Source organism: Dendrobates tinctorius, unplaced genomic scaffold, assembly GCF_039654945.1.
Source record: "Dendrobates tinctorius isolate UK_male_01 unplaced genomic scaffold, ASM3965494v1 ptg000323l, whole genome shotgun sequence".
Taxonomy (NCBI): domain Eukaryota; kingdom Metazoa; phylum Chordata; class Amphibia; order Anura; family Dendrobatidae; genus Dendrobates; species Dendrobates tinctorius.
The window spans coordinates 74,765-97,651 of NW_027361990.1; the positions used below are offsets into that span (position 1 = coordinate 74,765).

Consider the following 22,887-nt stretch of genomic DNA (forward strand, 5'->3'; position numbering starts at 1 on the left):
TACTGATCCTGAGTTACCTCCTGTATTATACTCCAGAGCTGCACTCACTATTCTGCTGGTGCAGTCACTGTGTACATACATTACTGATCCTGAGTTACATCCTGTATTATACTCCAGAGCTGCACTCACTATTCTGCTGGTGCAGTCACTGTGTACATACATTACATTACTGATCCTGAGTTACATCCTGTATTGTACTCCAGAGCTGCACTCACTATTCTGCTGGTGCAGTCACTGTGTACATATATTACATTACTGATCCTGAGTTACCTCCTGTATTGTACTCCAGAGCTGCACTCACTATTCTGCTGGTGCAGTCACTGTGTACATACATTACTGATCCTGAGTTACATCCTGTATTATACCCCAGAGCTGCACTCACTATTCTGATGGTGCAGTCACTGTGTACATACATTACTGATCCTGAGTTACATCCTGTATTATACCCCAGAGCTGCACTCTATTCTGCTGGTGCAGTCACTGTGCACATACATTACATTACTGATCCTGAGTTACTTCCTGAATTGTACTCCAGAGATGCACTCACTATTCTGCTGGTGCAGTCACTGTGTACATACATTACATTACTGATCCTGAGTTACATCCTGTATTATACTCCGGAGCTGCACTGACTATTCTGCTGGTGCAGTCACTGTGTACATACATTAGATTACTGATCCTGAGTTACCTCCTGTATTATACTCCAGAGCTGCACTCACTATTCTGCTGGTGCAGTCACTGTGTACATACATTACATTACTGATCCTGAGTTACATCCTGTATTATACTCCAGAGCTGCACTCACTATTCTGCTGGTGCAGTCACTGTGTACATACATTACATTACTGATCCTGAGTTACATCCTGTATTATACCCCAGAGCTGCACTCTATTCTGCTGGTGCAGTCACTGTGCACATACATTACATTACTGATCCTGAGTTACTTCCTGAATTGTACTCCAGAGCTGCACTCACTATTCTGCTGGTGCAGTCACTGTGTACATACATTACATTACTGATCCTGAGTTACATCCTGTATTATACTCCAGAGCTGCACTGACTATTCTGCTGGTGCAGTCACTGTGTACATACATTAGATTACTGATCCTGAGTTACCTCCTGTATTATACTCCAGAGCTGCACTCACTATTCTGCTGGTGCAGTCACTGTGTACATACATTACATTACTGATCCTGAGTTACATCCTGTATTATACTCCAGAGCTGCACTCACTATTCTGCTGGTGCAGTCACTGTGTACATACATTACATTACTGATCCTGAGTTACCTCCTGTGTTATACTCCAGAGCTGCACTCACTATTCTGCTGGTGCAGTCACTGTGTACATACATTACATTACTGATCCTGAGTTACATCCTGTATTATACCCCAGAGCTGCACTCACTATTCTGCTGGTGCAGTCACTGTGTACATACATTACATTACTGATCCTGAGTTACATCCTGTATTATACTCCAGAGCTGCACTCACTATTCTGCTGGTGCAGTCACTGTGTATATACATTACATTACTGATCCTGAGTTACATCCTGTATTATACTCCAGAGCTGCACTCACTATTCTGCTGGTGCAGTCACTGTGTATATATATTACATTACTGATCCTGAGTTACCTCCTGTATTATACTCCAGAGCTGCACTCACTATTCTGCTGGTGCAGTCACTGTGTACATACATTACTGATCCTGAGTTACATCCTGTATTATACCCCAGAGCTGCACTCACTATTCTGATGGTGCAGTCACTGTGTACATACATTACATTACTGATCCTGAGTTACATCCTGTATTATACCCCAGAGCTGCACTCTATTCTGCTGGTGCAGTCACTGTGCACATACATTACATTACTGATCCTGAGTTACATCCTGAATTGTACTCCACAGCTGCACTCACTATTCGGCTGGTGCAGTCACTGTGTACATACATTACTGATCCTGAGTTACCTCCTGTATTATACTCCAGAGCTGCACTCACTATTCTGCTGGTGCAGTCACTGTGTACATACATTACATTACTGATCCTGAGTTACATCCTGTATTATACTCCAGAGCTGCACTGACTATTCTGCTGGTGCAGTCACTGTGTACATACATTAGATTACTGATCCTGAGTTACCTCCTGTATTATACTCCAGAGCTGCACTCACTATTCTGCTGGTGCAGTCACTGTGTACATACATTACTGATCCTGAGTTACATCCTGTATTATACTCCAGAGCTGCACTCACTATTCTGCTGGTGCAGTCACTGTGTACATACATTACTGATCCTGAGTTACCTCCTGTGTTATACTCCAGAGCTGCACTCACTATTCTGCTGGTGCAGTCACTGTGTACATACATTACATTACTGATCCTGAGTTACATCCTGTATTATACCCCAGAGCTGCACTCACTATTCTGCTGGTGCAGTCACTGTGTACATACATTACATTACTGATCCTGAGTTACATCCTGTATTATACTCCAGAGCTGCACTCACTATTCTGCTGGTGCAGTCACTGTGTACATACATTACTGATCCTGAGTTACATCCTGTATTATACTCCAGAGCTGCACTCACTATTCTGCTGGTGCAGTCACTGTGTACATACATTACATTACTGACCCTGAGTTACATCCTGTATTATCCTCCAGAGCTGCACTCACTATTCTGCTGGTGCAGTCACTGTGTACATACATTACATTACTGATCCTGAGTTACCTCCTGTATTATACTCCAGAGCTGCACTTACTATTCTGCTGGTGCAGTCACTGTGTACATACATTACATTACTGATCCTGAGTTACATCCTGTATTATACCCCAGAGCTGCACTCACTATTCTGCTGGTGCAGTCACTGTGCACATACATTACATTACTGATCCTGAGTTACATCCTGAATTGTACTCCAGAGCTGCACTCACTATTCTGCTGGTGCAGTCACTGTGTACATACATTACATTACTGATCCTGAGTTACCTCCTGTATTATACTCCAGAGCTGCACTCTATTCTGCTGGTGCAGTCACTGTGCACATACATTACATTACTGATCCTGAGTTACATCCTGAATTGTACTCCAGAGCTGCACTCACTATTCTGCTGGTGCAGTCACTGTGTACATACATTACATTACTGATCCTGAGTTACCTCCTGTATTATACTCCAGAGCTGCACTCACTATTCTGCTGGTGCAGTCACTGTGTACATACATTACATTACTGATCCTGAGTTACATCCTGTATTATACCCCAGAGCTGCACTCACTATTCTGATGGTGCAGTCACTGTGTACATACATTACATTACTGATCCTGAGTTACATCCTGTATTATACCCCAGAGCTGCACTCTATTCTGCTGGTGCAGTCACTGTGCACATACATTACATTACTGATCCTGAGTTACATCCTGAATTGTACTCCACAGCTGCACTCACTATTCTGCTGGTGCAGTCACTGTGTACATACATTACTGATCCTGAGTTACCTCCTGTATTATACTCCAGAGCTGCACTCACTATTCTGCTGGTGCAGTCACTGTGTACATACATTACATTACTGATCCTGAGTTACATCCTGTATTATACTCCAGAGCTGCACTGACTATTCTGCTGGTGCAGTCACTGTGTACATACATTAGATTACTGATCCTGAGTTACCTCCTGTATTAAACTCCAGAGCTGCACTCACTATTCTGCTGGTGCAGTCACTGTGTACATACATTACATTACTGATCCTGAGTTACATCCTGTATTATACTCCAGAGCTGCACTCACTATTCTGCTGGTGCAGTCACTGTGTACATACATTACTGATCCTGAGTTACCTCCTGTGTTATACTCCAGAGCTGCACTCACTATTCTGCTGGTGCAGTCACTGTGTACATACATTACATTACTGATCCTGAGTTACATCCTGTATTATACCCCAGAGCTGCACTCACTATTCTGCTGGTGCAGTCACTGTGTACATACATTACATTACTGATCCTGAGTTACATCCTGTATTATACTCCAGAGCTGCACTCACTATTCTGCTGGTTCAGTCACTGTGTACATACATTACTGATCCTGAGTTACATCCTGTATTATACTCCAGAGCTGCACTCACTATTCTGCTGGTGCAGTCACTGTGTACATACATTACATTACTGACCCTGAGTTACATCCTGTATTATCCTCCAGAGCTGCACTCACTATTCTGCTGGTGCAGTCACTGTGTACATACATTACATTACTGATCCTGAGTTACCTCCTGTATTATACTCCAGAGCTGCACTTACTATTCTGCTGGTGCAGTCACTGTGTACATACATTACATTACTGATCCTGAGTTACATCCTGTATTATACCCCAGAGCTGCACTCTATTCTGCTGGTGCAGTCACTGTGCACATACATTACATTACTGATCCTGAGTTACATCCTGAATTGTACTCCAGAGCTGCACTCACTATTCTGCTGGTGCAGTCACTGTGTACATACATTACATTACTGATCCTGAGTTACCTCCTGTATTATACTCCAGAGCTGCACTCACTATTCTGCTGGTGCAGTCACTGTGTACATACATTACATTACTGATCCTGAGTTACATCCTGTATTATACTCCAGAGCTGCACTGACTATTCTGCTGGTGCAGTCACTGTGTACATACATTAGATTACTGATCCTGAGTTACCTCCTGTATTATACTCCAGAGCTGCACTCACTATTCTGCTGGTGCAGTCACTGTGTACATACATTACTGATCCTGAGTTACATCCTGTATTATACTCCAGAGCTGCACTCACTATTCTGCTGGTGCAGTCACTGTGTACATACATTACATTACTGATCCTGAGTTACATCCTGTATTATACCCCAGAGCTGCACTCACTATTCTGCTGGTGCAGTCACTGTGTACATACATTACTGATCCTGAGTTACATCCTGTATTATACTCCAGAGCTGCACTCACTATTCTGCTGGTGCAGTCACTGTGTACATACATTACTGATCCTGAGTTACATCCTGTATTATACTCCAGAGCTGCACTCACTATTCTGCTGGTGCAGTCACTGTGTACATACATTACATTACTGACCCTGAGTTACATCCTGTATTATCCTCCAGAGCTGCACTCACTATTCTGCTGGTGCAGTCACTGTGTACATACATTACATTACTGATCCTGAGTTATTATTATTATTATTATTTATTGTTATAGCGCCATTTATTCCATGGCGCTTTACATGTGAGGGGGGTATACATAAAAACAAGTACAATAATCTTAAACAATACAAGTCATAACTGGTACAGGAGGAGAGAGGACCCTGCCCGCGAAGGCTCACAATCTACAGTTACCTCCTGTATTATACTCCAGAGCTGCACTCACTATTCTGCTGGTGCAGTCACTGTGTACATACATTACATTACTGATCCTGAGTTACATCCTGTATTATACTCCAGAGCTGTACTCACTATTCTGCTGGTTCAGTCACTGTGTACACGCATTACATTACTGATCCTGAGTTACATCCTGTATTATGCCCCATAGCTGCACTCACTATTCTGTTGGTGCAGTCACTGTGTACATACATTACATTGCTGATCCTGAGTTACATCCTGTATTATACTCCAGAGCTGCACTCACTATTCTGCTGGTGCAGTCACTGTGTACATACATTACATTACTGATCCTGAGTTACATCCTGTATTATACTCCAGAGCTGCACTCACTATTCTGCTGGTGCAGTCACTGTGTACATACATTACATTACTGATCCTGAGTTACATCCTGTATTATACCCCAGAGCTGCACTCACTATTCTGATGGTGCAGTCACTGTGTACATACATTACTGATCCTGAGTTACATCCTGTATTATACTCCAGAGCTGCACTCACTATTCTGCTGGTGCAGTCACTGTGTACATACATTACTGATCCTGAGTTACATCCTGTATTATACTCCAGAGCTGCACTCACTATTCTGCTGGTGCAGTCACTGTGTACATACATTACATTACTGACCCTGAGTTACATCCTGTATTATCCTCCAGAGCTGCACTCACTATTCTGTTGGTGCAGTCACTGTGTACATACATTACATTGCTGATCCTGAGTTACATCCTGTATTATACTCCAGAGCTGCACTCACTATTCTGCTGGTGCAGTCAATGTGTACATACATTACATTACTGATCCTGAGTTACCTCCTGTATTATACTCCAGAGCTGCACTCACTATTCTGCTGGTGCAGTCACTGTGTACATACATTACATTACTAATCCTGAGTTACCTCCTGTATTATACTCCAGAGCTGCACTCACTATTCTGCTGGTGCAGTCACTATGTACATACATTACATTACTGATCCTGAGTTACCTCCTGTATTATAACCCAGAGCTGCACTCACTATTCTGCTGGTGCAGTCACTGTGTACATACATTACATTACTAATCCTGAGTTACCTCCTGTATTATACTCCAGAGCTGCACTCACTATTCTGCTGGTGCAGTCACTGTGTACATACATTACATTACTAATCCTGAGTTACCTCCTGTATTATACCCCAGAGCTGCACTCACTATTCTGCTGGTGCAGTCACTGTGTACATACATTACATTACTAATCCTGAGTTACCTCCTGTATTATACTCCAGAGCTGCACTCACTATTCTGCTGGTGCAGTCACTGTGTACATACATTACATTACTGACCCTGAGTTACCTCCTGTATTATACCCCAGAGCTGCACTCACTATTCTGCTGGTGCAGTCACTGTGTACATACATTACATATCCTGAGTTACCTCCTGTATTATACCCCAGAGCTGCACTCACTATTCTGCTGGTGCAGTCACTGTGTACATACATTACATTACTGATCCTGAGTTACATCCTGTATTATACCCCAGAGCTGCACTCACTATTCTGCTGGTGCAGTCACTGTGTACATACATTACATTACTGATCCTGAGTTACATCCTGTATTATACTCCAGAGCTGCACTCACTATTCTGCTGGTGCAGTCACTGTGTACATACATTACATTACTGATCCTGAGTTACATCCTGTATTATACCCCAGAGCTGCACTCACTATTCTGCTGGTGCAGTCACTGTGTACATACATTACATTACTGATCCTGAGTTACATCCTGTATTATACCCCAGAGCTGCACTCACTATTCTGCTGGTGCAGTCACTGTGTACATACATTACATTACTGATCCTGAGTTACCTCCTGTATTATACTCCAGAGCTGCACTCACTATTCTGCTGGTGCAGTCACTATGTACATACATTACATTACCGATCCTGAGTTACATCCTGTATTATACCCCAGAGCTGCACTCACTATTCTGCTGGTGCAGTCACTATGTACATACATTACATTACTGATCCTGAGTTACATCCTGTATTATACCCCAGAGCTGCACTCACTATTCTGCTGGTGCAGTCACTGTGTACATACATTACATTACTGATCCTGAGTTACATCCTGTATTATACTCCAGAGCTGCACTCACTATTCTGCTGGTGCAGTCACTGTGTACATACATTACATTACTGATCCTGAGTTACATCCTGTATTATACCCCAGAGCTGCACTCACTATTCTGCTGGTGCAGTCACTATGTACATACATTACATTACCGATCCTGAGTTACATCCTGTATTATACCCCAGAGCTGCACTCACTATTCTGCTGGTGCAGTCACTATGTACATACATTACATTACTGATCCTGAGTTACATCCTGTATTATACCCCAGAGCTGCACTCACTATTCTGCTGGTGCAGTCACTGTGTACATACATTACATTACTGATCCTGAGTTACATCCTGTATTATACTCCAGAGCTGCACTCACTATTCTGCTGGTGCAGTCACTGTGTACATACATTACTGATCCTGAGTTACATCCTGTATTATACCCCAGAGCTGCACTCACTATTCTGCTGGTGCAGTCACTGTGTACATACATTACTGATCCTGAGTTACCTCCTGTATTATACTCCAGAGCTGCACTCACTATTCTGCTGGTGCAGTCACTATGTACATACATTACATTACCGATCCTGAGTTACATCCTGTATTATACTCCAGAGCTGTACTCACTATTCTGCTGGTGCAGTCACTGTGTACATACATTACTGATTCTGAGTTACATCCTGTATTATACTCCAGAGCTGCACTCACTATTCTGCTGGTGCAGTCACTATGTACATACATTACATTACTGATCCTGAGTTACATCCTGTATTATACCCCAGAGCTGCACTCACTATTCTGCTGGTGCAGTCACTATGTACATACATTACATTACTGATCCTGAGTTACATCCTGTATTATACCCCAGAGCTGCACTCACTATTCTGCTGGTGCAGTCACTGTGTACATACATTACATTACTGATCCTGAGTTACATCCTGTATTATACTCCAGAGCTGCACTCACTATTCTGCTGGTGCAGTCACTGTGTACATACATTACTGATCCTGAGTTACATCCTGTATTATACCCCAGAGCTGCACTCACTATTCTGCTGGTGCAGTCACTGTGTACATACATTACATTACTGATCCTGAGTTACATCCTGTATTATACCCCAGAGCTGCACTCACTATTCTGCTGGTGCAGTCACTGTGTACATACATTACATTACTGATCCTGAGTTACCTCCTGTATTATACTCCAGAGCTGCACTCACTATTCTGCTGGTGCAGTCACTGTGCACATACATTACATTACTGATCCTGAGTTACATCCTGAATTGTACTCCAGAGCTGCACTCACTATTCTGCTGGTGCAGTCACTGTGTACATACATTACATTACTGATCCTGAGTTACCTCCTGTATTATACTCCAGAGCTGCACTCTATTCTGCTGGTGCAGTCACTGTGCACATACATTACATTACTGATCCTGAGTTACATCCTGAATTGTACTCCAGAGCTGCACTCACTATTCTGCTGGTGCAGTCACTGTGTACATACATTACATTACTGATCCTGAGTTACCTCCTGTATTATACTCCAGAGCTGCACTCACTATTCTGCTGGTGCAGTCACTGTGTACATACATTACATTACTGATCCTGAGTTACATCCTGTATTATACCCCAGAGCTGCACTCACTATTCTGATGGTGCAGTCACTGTGTACATACATTACATTACTGATCCTGAGTTACATCCTGTATTATACCCCAGAGCTGCACTCTATTCTGCTGGTGCAGTCACTGTGCACATACATTACATTACTGATCCTGAGTTACATCCTGAATTGTACTCCACAGCTGCACTCACTATTCTGCTGGTGCAGTCACTGTGTACATACATTACTGATCCTGAGTTACCTCCTGTATTATACTCCAGAGCTGCACTCACTATTCTGCTGGTGCAGTCACTGTGTACATACATTACATTACTGATCCTGAGTTACATCCTGTATTATACTCCAGAGCTGCACTGACTATTCTGCTGGTGCAGTCACTGTGTACATACATTAGATTACTGATCCTGAGTTACCTCCTGTATTAAACTCCAGAGCTGCACTCACTATTCTGCTGGTGCAGTCACTGTGTACATACATTACATTACTGATCCTGAGTTACATCCTGTATTATACTCCAGAGCTGCACTCACTATTCTGCTGGTGCAGTCACTGTGTACATACATTACTGATCCTGAGTTACCTCCTGTGTTATACTCCAGAGCTGCACTCACTATTCTGCTGGTGCAGTCACTGTGTACATACATTACATTACTGATCCTGAGTTACATCCTGTATTATACCCCAGAGCTGCACTCACTATTCTGCTGGTGCAGTCACTGTGTACATACATTACATTACTGATCCTGAGTTACATCCTGTATTATACTCCAGAGCTGCACTCACTATTCTGCTGGTTCAGTCACTGTGTACATACATTACTGATCCTGAGTTACATCCTGTATTATACTCCAGAGCTGCACTCACTATTCTGCTGGTGCAGTCACTGTGTACATACATTACATTACTGACCCTGAGTTACATCCTGTATTATCCTCCAGAGCTGCACTCACTATTCTGCTGGTGCAGTCACTGTGTACATACATTACATTACTGATCCTGAGTTACCTCCTGTATTATACTCCAGAGCTGCACTTACTATTCTGCTGGTGCAGTCACTGTGTACATACATTACATTACTGATCCTGAGTTACATCCTGTATTATACCCCAGAGCTGCACTCTATTCTGCTGGTGCAGTCACTGTGCACATACATTACATTACTGATCCTGAGTTACATCCTGAATTGTACTCCAGAGCTGCACTCACTATTCTGCTGGTGCAGTCACTGTGTACATACATTACATTACTGATCCTGAGTTACCTCCTGTATTATACTCCAGAGCTGCACTCACTATTCTGCTGGTGCAGTCACTGTGTACATACATTACATTACTGATCCTGAGTTACATCCTGTATTATACTCCAGAGCTGCACTGACTATTCTGCTGGTGCAGTCACTGTGTACATACATTAGATTACTGATCCTGAGTTACCTCCTGTATTATACTCCAGAGCTGCACTCACTATTCTGCTGGTGCAGTCACTGTGTACATACATTACTGATCCTGAGTTACATCCTGTATTATACTCCAGAGCTGCACTCACTATTCTGCTGGTGCAGTCACTGTGTACATACATTACATTACTGATCCTGAGTTACATCCTGTATTATACCCCAGAGCTGCACTCACTATTCTGCTGGTGCAGTCACTGTGTACATACATTACTGATCCTGAGTTACATCCTGTATTATACTCCAGAGCTGCACTCACTATTCTGCTGGTGCAGTCACTGTGTACATACATTACTGATCCTGAGTTACATCCTGTATTATACTCCAGAGCTGCACTCACTATTCTGCTGGTGCAGTCACTGTGTACATACATTACATTACTGACCCTGAGTTACATCCTGTATTATCCTCCAGAGCTGCACTCACTATTCTGCTGGTGCAGTCACTGTGTACATACATTACATTACTGATCCTGAGTTATTATTATTATTATTATTTATTGTTATAGCGCCATTTATTCCATGGCGCTTTACATGTGAGGGGGGTATACATAAAAACAAGTACAATAATCTTAAACAATACAAGTCATAACTGGTACAGGAGGAGAGAGGACCCTGCCCGCGAAGGCTCACAATCTACAGTTACCTCCTGTATTATACTCCAGAGCTGCACTCACTATTCTGCTGGTGCAGTCACTGTGTACATACATTACATTACTGATCCTGAGTTACATCCTGTATTATACTCCAGAGCTGTACTCACTATTCTGCTGGTTCAGTCACTGTGTACACGCATTACATTACTGATCCTGAGTTACATCCTGTATTATGCCCCATAGCTGCACTCACTATTCTGTTGGTGCAGTCACTGTGTACATACATTACATTGCTGATCCTGAGTTACATCCTGTATTATACTCCAGAGCTGCACTCACTATTCTGCTGGTGCAGTCACTGTGTACATACATTACATTACTGATCCTGAGTTACATCCTGTATTATACTCCAGAGCTGCACTCACTATTCTGCTGGTGCAGTCACTGTGTACATACATTACATTACTGATCCTGAGTTACATCCTGTATTATACCCCAGAGCTGCACTCACTATTCTGATGGTGCAGTCACTGTGTACATACATTACTGATCCTGAGTTACATCCTGTATTATACTCCAGAGCTGCACTCACTATTCTGCTGGTGCAGTCACTGTGTACATACATTACTGATCCTGAGTTACATCCTGTATTATACTCCAGAGCTGCACTCACTATTCTGCTGGTGCAGTCACTGTGTACATACATTACATTACTGACCCTGAGTTACATCCTGTATTATCCTCCAGAGCTGCACTCACTATTCTGTTGGTGCAGTCACTGTGTACATACATTACATTGCTGATCCTGAGTTACATCCTGTATTATACTCCAGAGCTGCACTCACTATTCTGCTGGTGCAGTCAATGTGTACATACATTACATTACTGATCCTGAGTTACCTCCTGTATTATACTCCAGAGCTGCACTCACTATTCTGCTGGTGCAGTCACTGTGTACATACATTACATTACTAATCCTGAGTTACCTCCTGTATTATACTCCAGAGCTGCACTCACTATTCTGCTGGTGCAGTCACTATGTACATACATTACATTACTGATCCTGAGTTACCTCCTGTATTATAACCCAGAGCTGCACTCACTATTCTGCTGGTGCAGTCACTGTGTACATACATTACATTACTAATCCTGAGTTACCTCCTGTATTATACTCCAGAGCTGCACTCACTATTCTGCTGGTGCAGTCACTGTGTACATACATTACATTACTAATCCTGAGTTACCTCCTGTATTATACCCCAGAGCTGCACTCACTATTCTGCTGGTGCAGTCACTGTGTACATACATTACATTACTAATCCTGAGTTACCTCCTGTATTATACTCCAGAGCTGCACTCACTATTCTGCTGGTGCAGTCACTGTGTACATACATTACATTACTGACCCTGAGTTACCTCCTGTATTATACCCCAGAGCTGCACTCACTATTCTGCTGGTGCAGTCACTGTGTACATACATTACATATCCTGAGTTACCTCCTGTATTATACCCCAGAGCTGCACTCACTATTCTGCTGGTGCAGTCACTGTGTACATACATTACATTACTGATCCTGAGTTACATCCTGTATTATACCCCAGAGCTGCACTCACTATTCTGCTGGTGCAGTCACTGTGTACATACATTACATTACTGATCCTGAGTTACATCCTGTATTATACTCCAGAGCTGCACTCACTATTCTGCTGGTGCAGTCACTGTGTACATACATTACATTACTGATCCTGAGTTACATCCTGTATTATACCCCAGAGCTGCACTCACTATTCTGCTGGTGCAGTCACTGTGTACATACATTACATTACTGATCCTGAGTTACATCCTGTATTATACCCCAGAGCTGCACTCACTATTCTGCTGGTGCAGTCACTGTGTACATACATTACATTACTGATCCTGAGTTACCTCCTGTATTATACTCCAGAGCTGCACTCACTATTCTGCTGGTGCAGTCACTATGTACATACATTACATTACCGATCCTGAGTTACATCCTGTATTATACCCCAGAGCTGCACTCACTATTCTGCTGGTGCAGTCACTATGTACATACATTACATTACTGATCCTGAGTTACATCCTGTATTATACCCCAGAGCTGCACTCACTATTCTGCTGGTGCAGTCACTGTGTACATACATTACATTACTGATCCTGAGTTACATCCTGTATTATACTCCAGAGCTGCACTCACTATTCTGCTGGTGCAGTCACTGTGTACATACATTACATTACTGATCCTGAGTTACATCCTGTATTATACCCCAGAGCTGCACTCACTATTCTGCTGGTGCAGTCACTATGTACATACATTACATTACCGATCCTGAGTTACATCCTGTATTATACCCCAGAGCTGCACTCACTATTCTGCTGGTGCAGTCACTATGTACATACATTACATTACTGATCCTGAGTTACATCCTGTATTATACCCCAGAGCTGCACTCACTATTCTGCTGGTGCAGTCACTGTGTACATACATTACATTACTGATCCTGAGTTACATCCTGTATTATACTCCAGAGCTGCACTCACTATTCTGCTGGTGCAGTCACTGTGTACATACATTACTGATCCTGAGTTACATCCTGTATTATACCCCAGAGCTGCACTCACTATTCTGCTGGTGCAGTCACTGTGTACATACATTACTGATCCTGAGTTACCTCCTGTATTATACTCCAGAGCTGCACTCACTATTCTGCTGGTGCAGTCACTATGTACATACATTACATTACCGATCCTGAGTTACATCCTGTATTATACTCCAGAGCTGTACTCACTATTCTGCTGGTGCAGTCACTGTGTACATACATTACTGATTCTGAGTTACATCCTGTATTATACTCCAGAGCTGCACTCACTATTCTGCTGGTGCAGTCACTATGTACATACATTACATTACTGATCCTGAGTTACATCCTGTATTATACCCCAGAGCTGCACTCACTATTCTGCTGGTGCAGTCACTATGTACATACATTACATTACTGATCCTGAGTTACATCCTGTATTATACCCCAGAGCTGCACTCACTATTCTGCTGGTGCAGTCACTGTGTACATACATTACATTACTGATCCTGAGTTACATCCTGTATTATACTCCAGAGCTGCACTCACTATTCTGCTGGTGCAGTCACTGTGTACATACATTACTGATCCTGAGTTACATCCTGTATTATACCCCAGAGCTGCACTCACTATTCTGCTGGTGCAGTCACTGTGTACATACATTACATTACTGATCCTGAGTTACATCCTGTATTATACCCCAGAGCTGCACTCACTATTCTGCTGGTGCAGTCACTGTGTACATACATTACATTACTGATCCTGAGTTACCTCCTGTATTATACTCCAGAGCTGCACTCACTATTCTGCTGGTGCAATCACTGTGTACATACATTACATTACTGATCCTGAGTTACATCCTGTATTATACTCCAGAGCTGCACTCACTATTCTGCTGGTGCAGTCACTGTGTACATACATTACATTACTGATCCTGAGTTACATCCTGTATTATACTCCAGAGCTGCACTCACTATTCTGCTGGTGCAGTCACTGTGTACATACATTACTGATCCTGAGTTACATCCTGTATTATACCCCAGAGCTGCACTCACTATTCTGCTGGTGCAGTCACTGTGTACATACATTACATTACTGATCCTGAGTTACATCCTGTATTATACTCCAGAGCTGCACTCACTATTCTGCTGGTGCAGTCACTGTGTACATACATTACTGATCCTGAGTTACATCCTGTATTATACCCCAGAGCTGCACTCACTATTCTGCTGGTGCAGTCACTGTGTACATACATTACATTACTGATCCTGAGTTACATCCTGTATTATACCCCAGAGCTGCACTCACTATTCTGCTGGTGCAGTCACTGTGTACATACATTACATTACTGATCCTGAGTTACCTCCTGTATTATACTCCAGAGCTGCACTCACTATTCTGCTGGTGCAATCACTGTGTACATACATTACATTACTGATCCTGAGTTACATCCTGTATTATACTCCAGAGCTGCACTCACTTTTCTGCTGGTGCAGTCACTGTGTACATACATTACTGATCCTGAGTTACCTCCTGTATTATACCCCAGAGCTGCACTCACTATTCTGCTGGTGCAGTCACTGTGTACATACATTACTGATCCTGAGTTACCTCCTGTATTATCCTCCAGAGCTGCACTCACTATTCTGCTGGTGCAGTCACGTTACAGGCGCACACGTGACATTATGACGTGGGGCTGACACTAGTTTGCACCTTTTCCCGCACACCGGGGGATATTACAGCGGCTATATACATATGACGAGTGTCCGGCAGGGTGCCCCCCTGTAGTCCGGCACCGGGCGCTCAGTCATTACCGGGCCGCAGGCTGAACTCCCGGTAGCTCCTCCTGCCCTCCCGCTCGGCCGCGCTCAGCTCGGTGAAGCTCCGCTCCAGCACCACAGCCGCCGCCATGTTTCCTGAGAGGGAGCCGCGCGCTGCTTGAAAGTGGGCGGGACCTGCCGCTCAAAGGTTTCCCCGGTGCAGAGCAGGCTGGGTAGTGAGGGCAGGCTGGGTAGTGAGGGCGGGAGGAGACGGCGGCCATGTTTACTGCTGGCAGAGCTCTGAGGTAGTGAGGTACATAGAGTGTACACTGTGAAGTCAGTCAGTATTTCCCCTTTGTGGCCTCCTGCAGTTTCTGGGAAGGCTCACAAGGAGGGTCGCTTTTTGATAGATGTTGCTGACAGAAAAATTAATTAAAAAATTAAATAAATATTTTTTTTGTCATTTTGTCACTTCTTTTTGTTTCCGAGACGTCGTCTTCTGCTTGCAATCAGTTGTCGCGTTTACAGTAAAAAAAAATGTGTCGGAGCGAAAGAGAGAGAGTTGACGGTGCTGGATCTCAGGTGGCTGGAGGGCTGTGTTCACACTGCGCTGTTATCTGCGCCGCTCGCCCTGAGAAAATCACCAAAAAGCTGAGAAAACGCAGAAACGTCGCCTCTGTTATTTCTCCTGCTCGTGGTCGAGGCGCTGGATGTTTTTTTTTTTCCACTCCTGGTGGGAGAAAAGCAGCTGCCGCTCAGTTCTATGGAGCCGCTGCCAACGGAAAACGCGACCGAGTAAGCGCCGTCCAATCAGAAGGCTGCAAATAACGAGCCGAAAAGAAAGTATTCCAAAAATTCCCCCGAAAGAAGCGACGGCGGGCAGGATTTCCACTGGAGTCTGCACCCACTGAGGCCGTGATCACACAGCGTGTAGAGACCCCGACACAGCCGCTGAGCCTGACTCAGGACGACGCTTCTGTCCCTTGTGGATTTCTCCCGTCTCTGGTGATACCTCATCCTGTAGATGGAGGACATTCTCAGTCTTTGCAATTTTCCGTTGAGGAACACATTTCTGAATTTCTTCCACAGTTTCTCACAGATCGGTGACCTCCGACCATCTTTGCTTCGGAGAGACTCTGCCTCCCTCACACGCCCTTTCTACAGTCTGTCACTATGTTACACACTGTCCCTCCGGAGGTTTTTCGTTATTACCACTCACTTTTCCAGCCTTTTATTAACCCTGTTCCAACTTTTTTGACGTTGTAGTCGAACCATGAGGGAATATTTACCCGGGTGTTGTATCCAGACAAGCAGGAGATTTAATCCTCACCTAGGATCACCTTCCAAGCCACCATTTTTGATTGGAGTTTGCATAAATCTCAGGTCTTTTTAAGCCGGTGGTCGCAGGACGGTCCCTGAAAAATCAGCTGCTTGGCAAATTCCTGATGATTATTTGTAGCAAAGTCCATTTGTTTTTGTTGATTTTACCCACATTTTTAAGAAATGATCCAATCAACTCTTGGTACCGAAAGCTCGAGGGGTGAATGTCGAGGGGTGTAGCTTCCAAAATGAGGTCACGTCTTGGGGAGTTTTAATATTTTGTCACTTCTGATAATCCTGGAACAATAGAAAGAAGCCTTAAATGTTGGCTGGTGCACCCTTCTCTTCTGAGTCCTGACGTGTTCCCGGAAAGCAGAAAACCACAGCTGGGCTTTGGAATTCTGTTCTGTGGAGCAATAAGACAAAACTGGGGGCTCGGTGATCTCTACAGTGAAGCACGGCGGGGTCTCGGTGATGTCTACAGTGAAGCACGGCGGGCATTCGATGATGTCTACAGTGAAGTAAGGTGAGGGGCTCGGTGATGTCTACAGTGAAACACGGCGGGGACTCGGTGATGGCAACAGTGAAGTAAGGTGAGGGGCTCGGTGATCTCTACAGTGAAGCACGGCGGGGTCTCGGTGATGTCTACAGTGAAGCACGGCAGGGGCTTGGTGATCTCTCCAGTGAAGCACGGCAGGGCCTCGGTGATGTCTACAGTGAACACGGCAGGGGCTTGGTGATGTCTACAGTGAACACGGCAGGGGCCTCGGTGATGTCTACAGTGAACACGGCGGGGACTCGGTGATGTCTACAGTGAAGTAAGGTGAGGGGCTCGGTGATGTCTACAGTGAAGCACGGCAGGGGCTCGGTGATGTCTACAGTGAAGCACGGCAGGGGCTTGGTGATCTCTCCAGTGAAGCACGGCAGGGCCTCGGTGATGTCTACAGTGAACACGGCAGGGGCTTGGTGATGTCTACAGTGAACACGGCAGGGGCTCGGTGATGTCTACAGTGAAGCATGGCAGGGGCTCGGTGATCTCTAGCGTGTGGCAAAGCGGGGGCTCGTTGATATCTACAGTAAAGCTCGGTGATGTCTACAGTGAAACACGGTGGGGGCTCTGATCTCTACAGTGAAGCATGTCGGGGACTCCGTGATGTCTACAGTGAAGCACAGTGTTGGATCGGTGATGTCTACAGTGAAGCATGGGGGGCTCGGTGATGTCTACAGTGAACACGGCAGGGGCTCGGTGATGTCTACAGTGAAGCACGGCAGGGGCTCGGTGATCTCTAGAGTGAAGCACAGCGGGGGCTCGTTGATATCTACAGTGAAGCACGGTGGGGGCTCTGTGATCTCTACAGTGAAGCAAGCCGGGGACTCAGTGATGTCTACAGTGAAGCACAGTGTTGGATCGGTGATCTCTACAGTGAAGCATGGGGGGGCTCGGTGATGTCTACAGTGAAAACGGCAGGGGCTCGGCGATGTCTACAGTGAAGCACGGCAGGGGCTCGGTGATCTCTAGAAACCAGGGGAAGAGTCTTGAGGAGATCATTTGCATATTCCCAGTGCCTTCTGGGATAAGTGAAGAGTCTCCGCGAGCTCAACGATCACTGGGTTTTGGCCGTTGCAGCTGAAAAGAGGAAATCGGAGAAACCAGGGGAAGAGTCTTGAGGAGATCATTTGCATATTCCCAGTGCCTTCTGGGATAAGTGAAGAGTCTCCGCGAGCTCAACGATCACTGGGTTTTGGCCGTTGCAGCTGAAAAGAGGAAATCGGAGAAACCAGGGGAAGAGTCTTGAGGAGATCATTTGCATATTCCCAGTGCCTTCTGGGATAAGTGAAGAGTCTCCGCGAGCTCAACGATCACTGGCTTTTGGCCGTTGCAGCTGAAAAGAGGAAATCGGAGAAACCTCGCGCCTGTCGGCGCGCGAATTTTGGCTCATCTTTCATCTTTTTAAGAAATCTCAAGATGGAAGAGGCCAGGAGCCATTTGGTGAGCTGCATTTCTTGCTACATGTTCACAGATTTACCAGTGGAAAAGCCAAACTTCACATGCCACAAATGCAAGCTTGTGACCCTGTTGGAGGAAAAGTTGCAAAATCTCGAAGAGAGGTTAGCTACGTTGAAGATCATTAAGGAAGGTGAAGAGTTCTTGGACAGAGCAGAATTATCTCTTCATGTTACAGAAAGAGAAGAAATTCGAAGTGCACCTGAAGAAACAGAGGAATGGAGACATGTGACCCAGAGAAGCAGGAGGATCAGGAGGCAGTCAGCACCCATACTGCTCAGGAACCAGTACCAGGCTCTCACGCAGGAAAACAATGAAGAAATACATCAGGATAAGACTTTGCCAACAAACAGCAACCTTGTACGCCTTCAGAGTCCTCCTGGATGGAGAAAGAAAAATGTTGTGAAGAAGAAACGGAGAGTGGTGGTCATGGGGGATTCCCTGTTGAGAGGAACAGAGGCTGCTATCTGCAGACCGGATATAACTTCAAGAGAAATGTGCTGTCTTCCAGGTGCAAAAATTAAAGATGTGTCTGACAGGATATCAGGACTCTTCAGACCTACAGATGACTACCCATTCCTGCTACTACATGTGGGGACAAATGACACCGCAAGAAACGACCTGGAAACCATCTGCAGAGACTTTGAAGACTTAGGCAAGAAAGTGAAAGAACTGGGAGCGCAGGTGGTCTTCTCTTCCATCCTCCCCGTGGATGGCCATGGAACAAGGAGGTGGAATAAGATTCTGCAGGTGAACAACTGGCTACGTCGATGGTGCCGTCAACAACGATTTGGATTTCTGGATCACGGAGTGAACTACTTATACGATGGACTACTTGCTAGAGATGGGGTGCACCTTACGAAGACTGGAAAGCAGGTATTTGGAAGTCGCCTTGCTACACTTGTAAGGAGAGCTTTAAACTAGAACAACATGGGAAGGGAAGCAAAAGACCAGAAAAAGCCATACACCTAACAAATGCTACTGAGAACTCTGCTATTAGAAGTGGAAAGGAAGAACAAAGACAAAAGAATCTAATTAAAAAAAATATTGGAGAAAGAGAAACCAATCACAAACTAAAATGTTTCTATACTAATGCACAAAGCATGGGCAACAAACAAGGAGAATTGGAACTACTAACACAGGAAAAGAAATATGATGTCATTGGAATCACTGAAACTTGGTGGGACAATACACATGATTGGAATACAAGACTAGAAGGATACAACTTATTTGCAAGAAACAGACTTGATAAACGAGGAGGGGGTGTCGCATTGTATGTTAGAAACGCGTATATCTGCACAGAGATTGAAGCTTCAGAGACTGGGAGTTCTGTGGAAACTGTTTGGGTAAGAATACAAGGACAGAATAATGGAAAGGACACCATTGTAGGCATTTACTACAGGCCGCCTGTGCAAGCTGAAGATATGGATGAACTCTTTATGCATCAAATGGCCAAGTTCTCCAAAAAATATGACATAGTTGTCATGGGAGATTTCAACTATCCAGACATTTGTTGGGAATCTCTCTCAGGCAAAACTAACAGGTCAAGGAAATTCTTATCCTCTCTTGCTGACAACTTTATCTTCCAAAAGGTAAAGGAAAAAACAAGGGGAACTGCTACCTTGGATCTAATCCTTATAAACAGGGAGGAAATGGTTGAGGAGGTAAAAGTGACTGGGACCCTAGGAGGTAGCGACCATGCTATTTTAGAATTTTGGATAACTAGAGGCGGAAGACCTGTGAAGACTCAGACGTCAAGTTTAGATTTCAGAAAGGCAGATTTTAAGGGATTCAGAAAGAGAATTGGAGGGATCCAATGGCTGGATATCCTTAAAGACAAAAATGTCCAGGAAGGATGGGAAATCTTGAAAAATGAAATTCTCAAAGCACAGTTGTTAACAATTCCGAAAAGAGGGAAGAATAGGAAGCATTTAAGGAAACCAGGATGGATGAACACAGAACTTAAGCACATGCTAAAAAGGAAGCAAAAAATGTTTATAAAATGGAAAGAAGGAGGCATATCTAAAGAAGAATATAATGCTGTCTGCAGAACCTGCAAGGCACAAATCAGATTATCTAAAGCTGAAAATGAATTGAGGCTTGCAAGAGATGTCAAAAGCAATAATAAAGGATTTTGGGGATATGTCAAAAGTAAAAGAAAAGTCAAAGATGCTATAGGATTTTTACAGGATGAAAATGATGAAATGGTAAGACAGGATGTTGAGAAGGCTGAACTTTTAAATTCCTATTTTGCAACTGTTTTCTCTCAGAAAGGAAATGTAACATCAACTGTTATTCACTGTCCTATTAAGGGAATAGAAGAATCCAGGATATCTATAAACAGAAAGATAGTGAGGAAACACTTAGCTAACCTAAATGTATTCAAGTCTCCAGGTCCAGATGAATTACACCCCAGAGTACTGAAGGAGATAGCAGAAGAAATTTTTGAACCCCTCTCCATAATCTTTGAAAATTCTTGGAGAACAGGAGAAGTGCCAGAAGACTGGAGAAGAGCAAATGTTGTTCCTATCTTCAAAAAGGGGAAGAAGGTGGACCCAGGCAACTATAGGCCGGTGAGTCTGACTTCTATACCAGGAAAGATCTTTGAACAAATTATTAAACAACATGTATGTCAATACCTGGATAAGAATGAAGTGATTAAACAGAGTCAGCATGGGTTTGTAACTAATAAGTCATGTCAGACTAATTTAATTTCCTTCTATGATGGTATTACTGATTGGGTGGATCAAGGAAATGCTGTAGATATAGTATATCTTGACTTCAGCAAAGCATTTGACAAAGTCTCTCATACAATCCTTATTGAAAAAATGACTAAGTATGGAATGGACAAGGCAACTGTTAGGTGGATTCATAACTGGCTTAGTGATCGGACCCAAAGAGTGGTCGTAAATGGCTGCACATCCAGTTGGAAGAATGTCTCAAGTGGGGTACCACAGGGCTCTGTCCTGGGCCCTGTATTGTTCAACATCTTTATCAACGATTTAGATGAAGGAATTGAGGGTAAACTGATTAAATTTGCTGATGACACAAAGCTAGGAGGGATAGCTAATACTAGAGAAGAGAGAGAGAGGATTCAAAAAGATTTAAATAAACTGGAGAAGTGGGCAGCAACTAACAGAATGGTTTTTAACAGGGAGAAATGCAAAGTACTACATCTGGGCAATAAAAATGAAAAAAGCATATATAGAATGGGAGGAATAGGGCTAAGTGACAGCACAGGTGAAAAAGACTTGGGTATACTAATAGATCACAGACTGAATATGAGTCAACAGTGTGATGCAGCAGCAAAAAAGGCAAATGCAATTCTAGGATGTATTAACAGAAGCATACAGTCTAGATCACGTGAAGTCATTATTTCCCTCTACTCCTCTTTGGTCAGACCTCATCTGGAATATTGTGTCCAATTTTGGGCACCACATTTTAAAAAAGACATCAACAAACTGGAGCAAGTTCAGAAAAGAGCGACCAGAATGGTGACCGGTCTGCAAACCCTGTCTTATGAGGAAAGGTTGCAGGATTTGGGAATGTTTAGTTTGCAAAAGAGAAGACTGAGAGGAGACTTAATAGCTGTCTACAAATATCTAAAGGGCTGTCACATTGTAGAAGGATCAACTTTATTCTCATTTGCACAAGGAAAGACTAGAAGCAATGGGATGAAGCTGAATGGGAGGAGACACAGATTAGATATTAGAAAAAACTTTTTGACAGTTAGAGTGATCAATGAGTGGAACAGGCTGCCACGAGAAGTGGTGAGTTCTCCTTCAATGGAAGTCTTCAAACAGAGGCTGGACAGACATCTAACTGGGATGATTTAGCGAATCCTGCTTTGAGCAGGGGGTTGGACCAGATGGCCCAGGAGGTCCCTTCCAACTCTACGATTCTATGATTCTATGATTCTAGAGTGAAGCACAGGGGGGGCTCGTTGATATCTACAGTGAAGCTCGGTGATGTCTACAGTGAAGCACGGTGGGGGCTCTGTGATCTCTACAGTGAAGCAAGTCGGGGACCCAGTGATGTCTACAGTGAAGCACAG

General features: G+C 43.9%; 1 protein-coding gene across 2 annotated transcripts in view; it reads right to left on the reverse strand.

Moving 5' to 3' along the window:
- Positions 1-15,747, reverse strand: part of NUP160 (nucleoporin 160) — a 64,175-nt gene extending 48,428 nt beyond the window's left edge. The window contains exon 1 of one of the 2 annotated variants that reach the window (XM_073561605.1): positions 15,563-15,747. In XM_073561605.1, the coding sequence (XP_073417706.1) occupies positions 15,563-15,659 (97 nt within the window). In that variant the 5' untranslated portion in view covers positions 15,660-15,747. The remainder of the gene's footprint in view (positions 1-15,562) is intronic. The other variant, XM_073561606.1, reaches the window with a different exon arrangement.
- Positions 15,748-22,887: the final 7,140 nt, after the last annotated feature.